Below are 15,129 nucleotides of genomic sequence, written 5' to 3'. Positions count from 1 at the left end.
TCAAGTACGTACACCTCTACACTTACTACCACAAATCAATGAAATTAGAATTAGGCATTCCAAATTAGGTGCCAGTGATTAGAACCTCTGTTGGGCTAGGTTTCCACTAGTGCGACTTTTCATGCGATTTGGGGCTGAAAAGTCGCATGACAAGTTGTACCCCATGATTTCCAATGAGTACAGCTCATATCTGTGCAACTTCAAGACACAGCGACTTCTAAAGTAGTCCCTGCACTACTTCGGTCCCACTTTGATGCAACTAAAAACAGTTCCATAGTTTATAGACGCTATCATTTTTGCACAAACCAATCAATATAAGCTTATTGCCTATTTTTTTTTTTTTTTACCAAAAATATGTAGAATATATATATTGGCCTAAACTGATGAAGACATTTTTTTTTTTTTTAAAGTTGGGTGATATTTATTTAAAAAAAAATATATATTTTTTACTTTTTGCTATAATTGTCGCTTTTTTTGTTTATAGCGCAAAAAAATAAAAAACCCGCAGAGGTGATCAAATACCACCAAAAAAAGCTCTATTTGTGGGAAAAAAAGGACACAAATTAAATTTGTGTACAGCATTGCATGACTGCACAATTGGCAGTTAAAGCAACGCTGTGCCAAATTATAAAAAGTGCTCCGTTTTATTATACATGGTTGGGATTACTTATATTCATTTGTTTTTAGATATGCGAGTGATGCACTGTCAGTTTTTGTAAAGAATTGTACAATTGTTGCAACACTATTTATGAGTTGCAGTACAGGAATTTTCACATTTGACTTCAATAGTGGGTTGTCCATTGGTAGCTTTCTGAAGAAAACTACAGGAGGGGCAGAGACAAGACCAGTCACTTCTTAAAAGGCACATTTTTTCAATGTTATTTCTTTTTATTTATTTATTGCATTTAAGTCCAAATATGAGATCCAAGGACTTTTCGACCCCAGATCTCATATTTAAGAGGACCTGTCATGCTTTTTTCTATTACAAGTCAATCAAGTAAAATAAATAAGATTTTTTTTTTTAAAACACCCTGTCCCGCCCCTCGCGCGCAGAAGCGAACGCATATGTGAGTAGCGCCCGCATATGAAAATGGTAGTCAAACCACACGTGAGGTATCGCCGCAATCGGAGCGAGAGCAATAATTCTAGCCCTAGAACTCCTCTGTAAAGCACAACATGCAACCTGTAGAAATTTTTTAAATTTTTTAAATCGCGCTTATGGAGATTTTCGTAAAAGACGCCATTCCACGAGCGGGCGCAATTTTGAAGCGTGACATGTTGGTTATCAATTTACTCGGCGTAACATTATCTTTCACAATATAAAAAAAAATGGGTTAATTTTACTGGTGTCTTATTTTTTTGTTCAAAAAAGTGAATTTTTTCCAAAAAAAGGGGGGCTTGTAAGACTGCTATGCAAATACGGTGTGAAAAAAGTATTGCAATGACCGCCATTTTATTCTTTAGGGTGTTAGAAAAAAAAACAATATATAATGTTTGGGGGTTCTAAGCAATTTTCTAGCAAAAAAAAAAAAATGTTTTAAACATGTAAACATCGAATCTGAGACCGTTGGGTGGCGGGGATGGGGGTGCGGTGTGGAGATACTGGTAGTATCACTTTGGCCTAAAATATCTCAGAGTGTGGCCTCCCGGGCGGCCCTGCTCCCCTGGCCCTCTCGGCGGTTGCCTGAGGGGTCTAGGGGGTGGGGTGTCAGGACGGTCTTGTATGCAGTATGACCAACGAAGCAATAATGTATGTATGTATACTGTATAACATATATGAATGTGATTTGATTGCCTTGTTACCCTCTGTACATTCTTTGCTGTATGCCCTGTTGTTCCTGACCACCAATAAACTTGTTGTTCTTTAAAAAAAAAATAAAAAATCATCGAATCTGAAAGAGTCTCGGTCCTTAATTGGTTAAAGGATAAATTGTGAATGAACTACAAGTACCGACATCCCTTTTAGCTGTCGGCTTGTAGTCCTCAATGAACTACCACGGTGCTATGGAATGCTGTGGTAGTTCATTATATTCTTCCTGTCCATGTATCTGTTTTCCCTTACGGAATGTATGGCACACAGATACACAGAACAATCTGCAGGAGACCTGAATGGTATCGACAATCTATAGTTGCTTATCCCGGGTTCAACTTTAACTTTCAAAAATGCAGGCCAAGTGTTCACTACATCTGAGCGCTGCGCTGTAAGAAGAGGAACAGACTATATTTAGACTTTTTTTTTTCTCCATTACATGCAAATGTATTTTCATCTGCTTCCACTTAGTTCTTGCCAAGGTATTTTTAGCAGAGAGGAAATGCCATCTCTACACTTTTAAAATATTATTATTCAAGCGTAAAATCCCTTTAGATAACAGCTTCCTCTCTATCTGCACATTTTGTGCATAGGCTAGAAATCGCACACTGTGCTCACAGATCTCTTAGGTCTGCTGTTTGTATTTATGACAGCTATCTGAGAGCATCAATGGTTAATCTTACACAACCTCCATTTTAAATAATGAACACTAAATAAAGTACATGTTTTATATGTGATCTCAAAGATATTGGCATTTATTTTTATCCAACCATTCAGGCCAAAGTAAAACCTATGAAGTCAGCCATTAATAGGCTTTTAAAAGTGTATGTTTTATTCAGACTGCTGATAGATTTCTAACTGGATGCTGTTAGGTATTGTGGATCAGTATTTTGACCTTAGGAACTTATGAAAACCTCAAAGAGCAGATTAACACCACTAAGAAAAATCACAATCACAGTAAAGTGAATTAGGTTTTGCTCATTTACTTATGGTATTTTATTTATCTAGAAAACTACTTTTCCTTTAATTTCAAGTAAGTGAAAATCTAGGTTTTCTAGAAGGTAAAGATGGTTCCTGCCAATAAGAATCTGTTAAAACAGCCATACTTGCCTATTTTTGGGAAAAAGCATGATAGCAGGAACATGGTCCACCATAAACTCCCAAGGGAGATCATTCTCAGCAATATTTATCCTAATAAGAGAGAAAAAATAAACACATAATTATGCAAATCAAGACTTGCCTAACATTACAATAATATTACTAATATATTCAGTAGGATTGTTGAATAAAAATACAGTTATCTTACCTGGCAATGATGAGACTATCTGTAGCCAGTAGCTGGGCCAGGCGGATAAAGATAGGAGTCAAAGTAGCACAGAAGCCACACCAGGTTGTGTAGAACAGCAGCAAAACATCCTGTTAAAGACAACACAATGAACTGACTTTATAATATCCATCAATCCATATCCGTAAAAGAACAGCTTTAGACTTGGTGTCCATAGCATCGGTTTGGGATGCTTCTGAGCTGACCTGCATCAACATCAAGTGGGTATTGCATTAACATATAGACATTGCTGTTAGGACAAACTGGCTTTAATCCAGACTTATTATCAGGCTTTCTTTATTATTTACGGGTTCCCAACCTGCTCACGTAGATTTTCTGCGGTGCAATGGCACCGCTGCACGAAACTGGGTCCCCTTTAAGAGCTGCAAGAGGGTGCAGGCGCACGCCCGCTGCATAGTGGGGGACCCAGTGCGCGTGGCCACTGTGAAAGAGAGCCACCATGGGGATTTGTGTGTGTAAACACACAAATCCCTGTTCTGCCAGGGGAGAGGAGACATATAGTTAGTTCCTACCAAGTAGGAACAACGATATATGTCTCCTCCCCCAGTCAGTCCCATCCCCATACCGTTAGAACACATTTAGGGAACACACATTTAACCCCTTCATCGCCCCCTAGTGTTAAATCCTTCTCTACCCATGACATTTACACAGTAATCAGTGGATATTTATAGCTCTGATCGCTGTACAAATGTCAATGGTCACGTCGCAATACCACAGATCATCGCCATACTAGTATAAAAAAAAAAAAAAAAAAGTCATAAAACATTCCCATAGTTTATAGACGCTATAACTTTTGCGCAAACCAATCAATATGTTATTGCAATTTTTTTTTTTTTTTTACAAAAAATATGTAGAGAATATATTGGCCTAAACTGCATTTATTGAGGTATACATAACAGTTTACACTCCGTTCATTTTAAGCATATAATGTTGACTGTACATCCCACATGCATATGTCCTCCTTGATTGGCCATGTTGTCCTTTGTAATGAGCGAACGTCTACTGTTACATTATGTGCCTTTATTGCAAATCTCAATAAACACAGAGACCCGGTCCACGATCCGGCACTTCCGCCGTCTAAGCATAGACTGTAACAAAGCTGAAAACGGCTTAGTTCCAGTCTCCTATGTAAAAACACAGAAGCAATGTCACAGCGTCACTTGCAGTTTACTTGGCTGGCAATGGCGCCAATAAAAAAAATAAATAAAAAAAAAAAGACAGTATTCAGAATCGCAGTTATCGGTGATCTGAATACTTTGAAGTGCAAAGAAGGGATTTGGGGTCTTTTACACCCCCGATCCCTCCATAAAGAGTACCTGTCACCACCTATTACTGTCGCAAGGGATGTTTTTCATTCCTTGTGACAGCAATAAAAGTAATCAGAATTTTTATTTTTTTTAAAGTGGCAATGTAATAAAATAAAAACAATTTTTTTTAAAATGCCCCTGTCCCCGCGCAGCAAAGAAACCACGTGTGCAAGTCGCTCCCGCATATGTAAATGGTGTTAAAATCACACATGTGAGGTATTGCCGTGATTGTTAAGAGCGAGAGCAATAATTCTAGCAAAAGATCTCCTCTGTAACTTAATAACGTACCCGTAAATGTTTTTTTTAAAGTATCGCCTATGGAGAATTTTCGGTAACGTAGTTTGTTGCCATTTCAAGAGTGTGAAATTTCAAAGCATGACATGTTGGGTATCTATTTAATATCATATTTTTTAATATCATCTTTCACATTATACAACAAAAATTGGGCTAACTTTACAGTTTAAATTTTTTTTAATTCATGAAAGTGTAATTTTTCCCCCAAAAAATACATTTGAAAGACTGCTATGCAAATTGTGTGTGACATAAAATATTGCAACAATCACCATTTTATTCCCTAGGGTCTCTGCTCTGCTAAAATATATATATAATGTTTGGGGGTTCCAAGTAATTTTCTAGCAAAAAATATAGATTTAGCTTGTAAGCAACAAATGTCAGAAACAGGTGTAGGCATGAAAGGGTTAAGCAAGTAAAACTAATTCAAAAAAAGCTAACCAGCTAGTCTTTTACATTATGCTTTGTTAATGGGAATATGCAACATATGTAAAGTACATTTGTAACCAAAAGTTTTCAGAACAACACAAATATCAAATGTTCACAAAGTCTGCTGCTTCAGTGTTTTTAGATCTTCTTGTCAGATGTTACTATGGTATATTGAAGAATAATTACAAACATTTTATAAGTGTCAAAGGCTTTTATTGACAATTACATGAAGTGTATGCAAAGAGTCAATATTTACAGTGTTAACCCTTCTTTATCAAGACCTCTACAATTCGCTCTGGCATGCTGTCAATCAACATTTGGGCCATATCCTGACTGATGGCAGCCTATGCTTGCAGAATCAATGCTTGCCGTTTGTCAGAATTTGTGTTTTTTTGTTCACCTGCCTCTTGAGGCTTGACCACAAGTTCTCAGTGGGATTAAAGTGATTGTAAGGCTTTGTTTTTCTAAAAAATAAAAACATGTCATACTTACCTCCACTGTGCAGCTCTTTTTGCTCAGAGTGGCCCTGACCCTCGACTTTTGGGGTCCCCTGGTGGCTCTTGCGGCCCCCAACGCATAACCCTCTAGAAGGAGCAATCTCCCGGGGGGTTACCTTGCTGGCACGCTCCCGAGTCCAGGATTTGCGTCCATAGATGCAGAATGCCTGACTCGGCCCCGTCCCCTGGCGCCCGCATCATTGGATTTGATCGACAGCAGTGGGAACCAATAGCTGTGGGACAGTCAGTGGCAGAAGTTTTTTCAGGTGAAAAAACATGAGGGTTTGCAACCCCTTTAAGGTCTCTTGAGTTTCCTGGCAATGGACCCAACATTTCAATGTTTTGTTCCAAGCCACTTGGTTATCCCTTTTGCCAAGGTGCCCCATCATGCTGGAAAAGGCATTGTTCGCTGCCACACTGTTCCTTGGATGGTTGGGAGAAGTTTCTCTTGGATGATGTTTATGTATCATTTTTTATTCATGGCTGCAGATGCACTCACATCTGCCTGCTGGAGGTGCAGAGCTTGCTCAGGAGACGGCCCTGGACTTTCTTGGGTGCCCCGATGCCTTCTTCACAAATGGCGTAAAAATTTTTTTTTTTTTTTATAGGATTAGGTTAATTTTCATGGCAAAGGCGGACTTTGCCAGTGATTTGATCACTCTTCATAACATTCTGGAATATATGCAAATTGCCATAATAAAAACTGAGGCAGCAGACTTTGTGAAAATTATTGTGTGTGTCATTCTGAAAACCTTTGGCTACAGCTGTAGGTATTATCCCAATTTGGCTGCAAAAAAAATGGCAACACATTTTAAGCTCTAGTTCACACTGTAAGTTGCAGTTCCAGGTACATTTAGCATTTTTGGGAGTCGTCATGCAAGAGGAAAACAGCAAACCATTTGAATGTGACCCATAGGAAACCATGATAAATGTACTCTAGTGCATTCCTGCAAAACTGAAAACGCACTAAAAAAACACCAGGCCTAAGTGTTTGTATGCTGAAGAGGCCAGTAATAATAATAATATGAACTGAATGTCTAAAGCCTTGAGGAGTACAAAATTAACTTCACATTTCTGCTGTTAAACAAACATGACTGCCAATCAAACGCTGTATTCCTTGGCACCTATCTTAAGCAACCAATCTTTCTAACAAAAAAGATGTAATCTTAGCAGTCTAACCATGTCTTTTTACATTCATTCTCTCCTACTGGGCTGTAATCTGCACTTTTCCCACAATGCCTCTGTTCCTTTGTTGTCAGTAATATGACTTGTCTCCAAACCCTCTGCAGCTTCTCCTCTTCTCTGACTCTTCCCACAGCTTTGCTGATCTGTTATTACCGCTTTTTAAAATTTCCTTTCTTAGCGTTCCAACATACAGCGATCATCTCTGTTAATTTTTTGCTGCTATTCCCTGACAGCAACAGGGGTTCGACGTTTAACTCCTGTCTGCAGTCGATAAACAAATCCCTTTTTATTTTATTCGTCTATTAAAAAACTATTGCTTAGCACAGCTCAAAATGAGCGCATAGTCCGGTCCTAGCTAAATTAATTTGTGCTTTAGGGTATTTGTGGGGCCAATTTATACAAATCAGGAGGAAAGTGTGTTTTTTTAAATTAATTTCAGGTACTACAGAAACTTGGTGGTGACACTATCTTGGTTGACATTTTGCTGAAGCTACAATAAACAGTAGTTGCCTCCCCCAGACTTCATATTCCTTGTATCCCAGTTCAGAGCCAAATGTAAATATACAGTCATAATGCAAAACAATATGAACCTTTCTTATGTCCAGAACAATGTGATGGAAAGTGCTGGAGGTCACTTCAGTGATGAGCTGGTGTCTTAATTTCCTGGTAGGAGGGTCACCGACTAGATGTCTTTGCAATGGACTGTAAACCTTGCTGTAGTTCTGGATAAAAGCCTCTAGAAAAATAAAATAAAAATAAATATAATATATATATATAAATAAAAGGAGCATACATATAAATCATACCATGTCAAAATAAATGAAAATAATGTGCTGCCTCTGAGCGTGAATCACAAAGTACAAGAACTACTTGGCATTATTCTGACATACAGTACTTGGTATTAGCCTCTTCCAAACCCTGTACAGCAGAGCTCATAATGGGAGATGGAGAAGCAGAACAATGAGTCAGTCAGCTGTGTTGCAGTGCACACATGCGAACATGCTGATAGAAGGATAGAGCAGAGCGACACAGATTAACCGGTTCCCGACCAGCGCATGCCGATGTACGTTGACAGAATGGCACGGGCAGGCATATTGGCGTACAGGTACGTCCCATCTTCAATGCCGCACTGGTCGGGACCCCCGTGAGTCCGGTCGCGGGACCCGCGGACTCGATTGCCGCGGGCATACCCGCGATCGTCTCACGGGGCGGCTGAATGGAGGAAATGCCGTGTAAACAGCATTTCTCCATTCTGCCTAGCAACTAGTGACGCTGATCTCTGCTCCATGTGATTGGAGCAGAGATCAGTGTTCACTAAATGAAAGCCCAACCCCCCCACAGTTAGAAACACCCCTAGGAACACTTAACCCCTACACTGCCACCCACTGGTTAACCCCTTCACTGCCAGTGTCATTTACACAGGAATCACTGCATTTATATAGCAGTGATTACTGTATAAATGACAATGGTCCCAAAAATGTGTCAAAAATGTCCGATGGGTCCCCCACAATGTCGCAGTCACAATAAAAATTGCTGATCGCCGCCATTACTAGTAAAAAAAATAATAAAAAATAATAAAAATGCTATAAAACTATCCCTATTTTGTAAATGCTATAACTTTTGCGCAAACCAATCAATAATCGCTTATTGCGACTTTTTTATGTAGAATGCATGCGCTGTAGACAGCGGTGGCTGTCTTTTTGTAAATATCTCCTAAACCGTATAGGTTTAGGAGATATTTCTTGGACCTACAGGTAAGCCTTTAATCTAGGCTTACCAGTAGGTCAAAGTGGTTTGTAAGGGTTTACAACCACTTTAACTCCTACATTTAAAATCTTTAGCTACTTTAAAATCAATTTTGCATTACCACCAAATGAAAGTCCTGTCTAAGCCCCTCAATAAATTGGATTTTTTGTACTCGTCGTAAAATCCTTTTCTCTGAAGTTTATTTACAGACATAGCTCCTTTAAATCTTAACCGTAGGGTTATCATGCCACCTTCAGACGAGAACTAGGCAGAACATGTAATACATGTAAAAACAGCAGAACTGCATAGCTCTGCCCAGGGGGTGGTCCCTCTGGCTCCAACCCATCAGCCTGCTTCCTGCAGCTCAGTATGTCAACAAGCAGTACAGCGTAAAATAGGAGGGGTGGGTGCTGTGTCCATCAATGAACTTCAGAGAAAAGGATTTTACGGTGAGTACAAAAATCCTATTTTCTTTTGTTCATCAATGGACACAGCTCCTTTAAATCTTGACCGTAGGGACGTCCCCAAGCAGTGTGAAAACGAAGGATGAAAACAGCAAAACATAACAACTTCAACCACAACCAGAGGCACGCCTCAACGGAGGAGTTGCCATCTGAAATGGCTGCACCCGAACTTGGGGCCAACGTATGAATCAAGAATGCATTGGTTGATGACAAGATCTATGGTTTCGGTTTCATTTAAATCTTGTTCAGATTTTTACCCTATTCAATCTAGAGGTAAGTAGATGGATCATTTCCAGAAATCGATTGAACAGGAACTTACTAAACTGGCTTCACGTGTGGTGTCTGGAGTAAGTGTTCTGAATGACAACCTGAGCACTGAGGGAAAACGTTCACTTGAGCAGTTAAGGGAAGACTGCTCCATAGTTAAAGGAGTTCCAACAAAGGGGGCTTGGTTGTTGTTCAGGATGCAGACACATACAGGTTGGGGCCTTGAAACAGCTCTCAAATGGTGCCAGGTACCAGAAACTTAGGAAAGATCCTATTGGTGAATTCTGTTTGGCACTCACTACTTTAGTTCATAAGGGCATAAGACTTGATGTTTTATCAGTGCAGGAGGGAGAAATATTGATACCTGGTGCACCCATTGCTCCCATCATCTACCCAAGACCTACAAGGGATTAAACCCCCCTTGTGGGTAGACCCATTGTGGCTGGCATTGGGTCTTTGAACGAAAGGATGGGACAATGGTTAGACCCCCAACTCCAGCCTTTAGTTGTTAGGTTGCCCAGCTATTTCCGTGACATAAATCATTTATTGAAATGTTAGGATCATGAGTGGATGGAGGGAGACATGTGGATCACATGTGAGGTGTTCAGCCTATATTCTAGCATCCTACACACTCTGGGCATTAAAGTAATTTCCTTTTTCCTAGATTGATGCAGCCTGTAAGTAATCTGTAATCTGTAAGTGCAGATAGAGTTTGTCTTGGAATTCCTAGAATAGATTATCTTCTAACCCATAATTACTTCTCATTTGATGGGGATTTTTTTTTCTCCAAAGGTGCGGAGCGGCAATGGGAAGTTAGGTTTTGAAGATTTTTTGGGTCGGATAATCAGTTTTATTCACGCATCTAAATTTTCAGTTCTATAGATCTGATATTCATTTGTTCCAGTGAGCTGGGTACCTTGGATATTTTGTCATATCTGAATGATAATTTTTTAAATCTCAGTTTCACTGGACAAATGGATAAATCAATCAATTTTCTAGATGTAACCTTGGAAGGCTTTGAGGGTTGTGTTGCCACTAACCTGTACAGAAGCCCTTGTCTGGAAACAGTATATTGAGGGCAGGCTCGGGTCATCCCGCACATAGCATTAGAGGCATTCATGTAGGCCAATTTCTACATTTACGAAGGATATTTAGCAGGGATGCCAATTTTGAGAGGGAGACTCTTAATATGAGGAATTGTTTTTTGCAGCCGGGTTACCCTGACGGTTCAGTCAATAGGGCTATTAATATAGCTAGAAAAACTGAGAGGACCATTTATTAAGTGGTAAAACATGCAACATTAAAAAGCAAGGACTGACTGTGATCTCCACTCCATTCAGTATGGAGTTTAGAAAGATTAAAAATATAGTTGAACGCCATTAACCTATTTTATATAATGCTAGTATGTATGCCCAAATCCTCCATCCGGTGGGGCTAGAATAGTTTGACGTGCGCCCTCATTAGGCAACACCTTATCCTCCAGATATTTTTTATCTAGTAATAAGCGGGGGACTACTTAGCTTTATTTTAAAGGGGAACTACAAGTGTGGCACAAACAATTGCCCTTGTTGTCCACATTTGATTTAAGTCTACAGTTAGTGGCAGAAATTACAGTGTCAAGGATTTTATAAACTGTAACACCAGATATTTTATACAGTGCCTTGCGAAAGTATTCGGCCCCCTTGAACTTTTCAACCTTTTGCCACATTTCAGGCTTCAAACATAAAGATATAACATTTTTATTTTTTGTGAAGAATCACCAACAAGTGGGACACAATTGTGAAGTGGAACGAAATCTATTGGATTTTTGAAACTTTTTTAACTAATAAAAAAATGAAAAGTGGGGCGTGCAAAATTATTCGGCCCCCTTGCGTTAATACTTTGTAGAGCCACCTTTTGCTGCGATTACAGCTACAAGTCGCTTGGGGTATGTCTCTATCAGTTTTGCACATCGATAGACTGAAATTCTTGCCCATTCTTCCTTGCAAAACAGCTCGAGCTCAGTGAGGTTGGATGGAGAGGGTTTGTGAACAGCAGTTTTCAGCTCTTTCCACAGATTCTCGATTAGATTCAGGTCTGGACTTTGACTTGGCCATTCTAACACCTGGATACATTTATTTGTGAACCATTCCTTTGTAGATTTTGCTGTATGTTTGGGATCATTATCTTGTTGGAAGATAAATCTCCGTCCCAGTTTCAGGTCTTTTGCAGACTCCAACAGGTTTTCATCCAGAATGGTCCTGTATTTGGCTGCATCCATCTTCCCCTCAATTTTAACCATCTTCCCTGTCCCTGCTGAAGAAAAGCAGGCACAAACCATGATGCTGCCACCACCATGTTTGACAGTGGGGATGGTGTGTTGAGGGTGATGAGCTGTGTTGCTTTTACGCCAAACATATCGTTTTGCATTGTAGGCAAAAAGTTTGATTTTGGTTTCATCTGACCAGAGCACCTTCTTCCACATGTTTTTGTCTCCCAAGTGGCTTGTGGCAAACTTTAGACAAGAGTTTTTATGGATATCTTTGAGAAATGGCTTTCTTCTTGCCACTCTTCCAGAAAGGCCAGATTTGTGCAGTGTACGACTGATTGTTGTCCTATGGACAGACTCTCCCACCTCAGCTGTAGTTCTCTGCAGTTCATCCAAAGTGATCATGGGCCTCTTGGCTGCATCTCTGATCAGTCTTCTCCTTGTCTGAGCTGAAAGTTTAGAGGGACAGCCAGGTCTTGGTAGATTTGCAGTGGTCTGATACTCCTGCCATTTCAAAATGATTGCTTGCACAGTGCTCCTTGGGATGTTTAAAGCTTGGGAAATCTTTTTGTATCCAAATCCGGCTTTAAACTTCTCCACAACAGTATTACGGACCTGCCTGGTGTGTTCCTTGGTCTTCATGATGCTCTCTGCGCTTTCAACAAAACCCTGAGACTATCACAGAGCAGGTGCATTTATACAGAGACTTGATTACACACAGGTGGATTCTATTTATCACCATCAGTCATTTAGGACAACATTGGATCATTCAGAGATCCTCGCTGAACTTCTGGAGTGAGTTTGCTGCACTGAAAGTAAAGGGGCCGAATAATTTTGCACGCACCACTTTTCAGTTTTTTATTTGCTAAAAAAGTTTCAAAAGTCCAATAGATTTCGTTCCACTTCACAATTGTGTCCCACTTGTTGGTGATTCTTCACAAAAAATAAAAATTTTATATCTTTATGTTTGAAGCCTGAAATGTGGAAAAAGGTTGAAAAGTTCAAGGGGGCCAAATACTTTTGCAAGGCACTGTATATTTGATTACATGTAAAATCTGCCACATACAATGTGTGGGCAGAACAACAAGGAGATTGTAGGATCGCCTCCATGATCATGTGTATGATATACAAAAGAACCACTCTACAAATGTTGCCATTTTAAACAATCACATGGTGGCGATCTCGCAGCTCTACAAATACAGGGCATTGAAAGTTAAAAGACAACCTAGGGGAGGTGATGTCTTTAGGTTGCTATGCAAGCGGGAGGTCTTTTGGATTTTCCATTCGAAAACACGCATACCCAATGGGTTACATTTTGAGTGGGATCTTTCCCATGTTTATGATTGACCCCCCCCCCCCTTTTTTTTCTCTTAGCTAGTTTCCTGCAGTCTATTAGCACCTATTTCTCTATTTCTTTTTTTTTTGCCATGGACGTTCATTTGAGACTTTGGGAATATGCTAGTATAGGTCCTCAATCTTCTAACACAGGGGTGCCCAAACTTTTGAGGAGCGAGGGACACTTTATCGACTTGGTAACCGGTCACAGGCCACAATGAACGTAAAGGGGGGATGGCAGGTCTGTGTCCATTCTGCATATGTAGAGCAGACACGAATGCAACCCGCTCTACCCTAAGAGCCCTCCGATCCACCAAGGCAGAAAGGGACTCTGTTTTTTTTAAGGAGATCGGATTGCAGATAGGCGGGTGTAAACAGACACGAGTCCATTTACATCTGCTGCTCTATAGAAGTGAGTAGAGAGTCTGCTTGAGTCCACCTGAAAAACAGACAGGTGGACCCGATCAGACTGATCATGTGAAAGGGGCCTAAGACTGCTTTCACACTGATGCACAGTGGTTTACCTGCTCCTCAACTGACCTCAATCTTCACTTCTTCCTCAGGATTCCTGCAGCTGGCTGGTACTGCAGGCACTGCTGGCTGGTACTGATGGTGGGTACTGGTACTGCTGGCGGGTACTTCTGGCTGGTATGGATGATGGGTACTGGTACTGCTGATTGTTACTACTGGCTGGTACTGATACTGGTGGCTGGTACCGATACTGGTGGCTGGTGTCCCAGATCGCGGGTTCCTGTGTCCGGACCCCCCAACCTTGAGCATAATTGTGACAGAAGCATGCAGCTGCAGTAGAGAGCAGAGCTGATGCTTCATGTCACAGGCTGAGTACATTTGGTATCACTCCGCCTGTGAAGGAGCCAGCGCTATAAAGGAAGCATTGGCTCTGCTTCCTCTAGCGGCAGCTCCATTCTTAGCACTAATGTTCGGAGATAGCGGGTCGGGAACCCACAATCTGGGCTTGCCGGCCCACCATCTCAGAGCAAGACATGGTGGGCCACATCGGAGAGCGCTGCGGGCCACATGTGACCCACAGGCCAGTGGGTTGGGCACCCCTGTTTTGATGCTTTTGACTGATGTGTCGAGTTTGCTCCGAGTTTAACTGGTGGATCAGATTTTTTTCTGGTAGTGGATTTGGACCGAACTCTTTACATCAGATTTGAGTGCAAGTACTGTGTATTCTAGCTGGGTTTTCATTGTAACACCAGCTGAAGTACCAATTTTAAATTGGTTAGTTCACCTGTAACCTAATGATGACACATTAGAGCAGTGTAGGTTGTGTGATACGACACTGATCACCACTCCCGATTACAGGGAGCTGTGATCAGCGTCAGTGTCACGAGGCAGAATGGGGAAATACTGGTTTACATCAGCATTTGCCCGTTCTGCCCCTCCGTGAGACGATCGTGGGTATCCCCGCGGACTCGATGACCTTGCAAGCCACTTATAAAAGGGCAACATACAGGTAAGTTAATATGCCTGTACGTGCCCTTCTGCCGACGTATATTTAGTTTAAGTTTCCTTGTTTCTGTTATAATATTTTGCAAATAATATTTCTAGGGATGCACCGAATGGGTTTTTTGGTGCCGAAACAGATACCGAAAATAACTCTTCTTTGATCCCGAAAACCAAAACAGCATACCGAAATTGACTGTTTTTAAAAAATATTTTTATACAGGAGATGGTCAGAGACTGGGGACACGCTACAGGAGATGGTCAGAGACTGGGGACACGCTACAGGAGATGGTCAGAGACTGCAGACATGCTACAGGAGATCAATGCAGCCTCACTGTGCCCAGCAGCTTACCAGTGCCCATCATGTAGCCTGCCTGTGCCTCACCAGTGCACATAAACATACACATATAAAAACACACACACACACACACACACACACAGAGAGGCATACAAATAAATAATATATTAATATATATATATATATATATATACACACACATATACACACACACAGTCTTTTTTAAAAATTGGCAGCTGCAGCTCTGTACCTTATTCTCCATGCTGGGTACTGCACTCTAGGGGAGGCAGAGAGCACAGCACACACTGCTAGACACCTCTCCCTTGCTTTCACTTTCATAGTAAACAGCGTGCCCGAGCTCCTGCACAGCGGATTTACACATCGGCTGAGGAGCCATATGCAGCCACCGCTGGGGAGAGGGGGACTTTACAGTGAGA

General features: G+C 40.9%; 1 protein-coding gene across 3 annotated transcripts in view; it reads right to left on the bottom strand.

Annotated features, from left to right (window-relative positions):
* The window catches only part of TXNDC11 (thioredoxin domain containing 11), a 148,408-nt gene that overhangs the window by 4,720 nt on the left and 128,559 nt on the right, over window positions 1-15,129 (bottom strand). For all 3 annotated transcript variants that reach the window (XM_077448976.1, XM_077448977.1, XM_077448978.1), the window contains 3 exons: window positions 7,455-7,600; window positions 3,117-3,226; window positions 2,921-3,001 (listed from right to left, as the gene is read on the bottom strand). In XM_077448976.1, coding sequence (XP_077305102.1) covers window positions 2,921-3,001; window positions 3,117-3,226; window positions 7,455-7,600 — 337 coding nt within the window. The remainder of the gene's footprint in view (window positions 1-2,920; window positions 3,002-3,116; window positions 3,227-7,454; window positions 7,601-15,129) is intronic.

Source organism: Lithobates pipiens, unplaced genomic scaffold (assembly GCF_037356315.1).
Source record: "Lithobates pipiens isolate NorthernLeopardFrog02 unplaced genomic scaffold, aLitPip1_a1.2 Scaffold_22, whole genome shotgun sequence".
Classification (NCBI taxonomy): Eukaryota; Metazoa; Chordata; class Amphibia; order Anura; family Ranidae; genus Lithobates; species Lithobates pipiens.
This window is presented reverse-complemented; position numbering and strand designations above follow the sequence as displayed.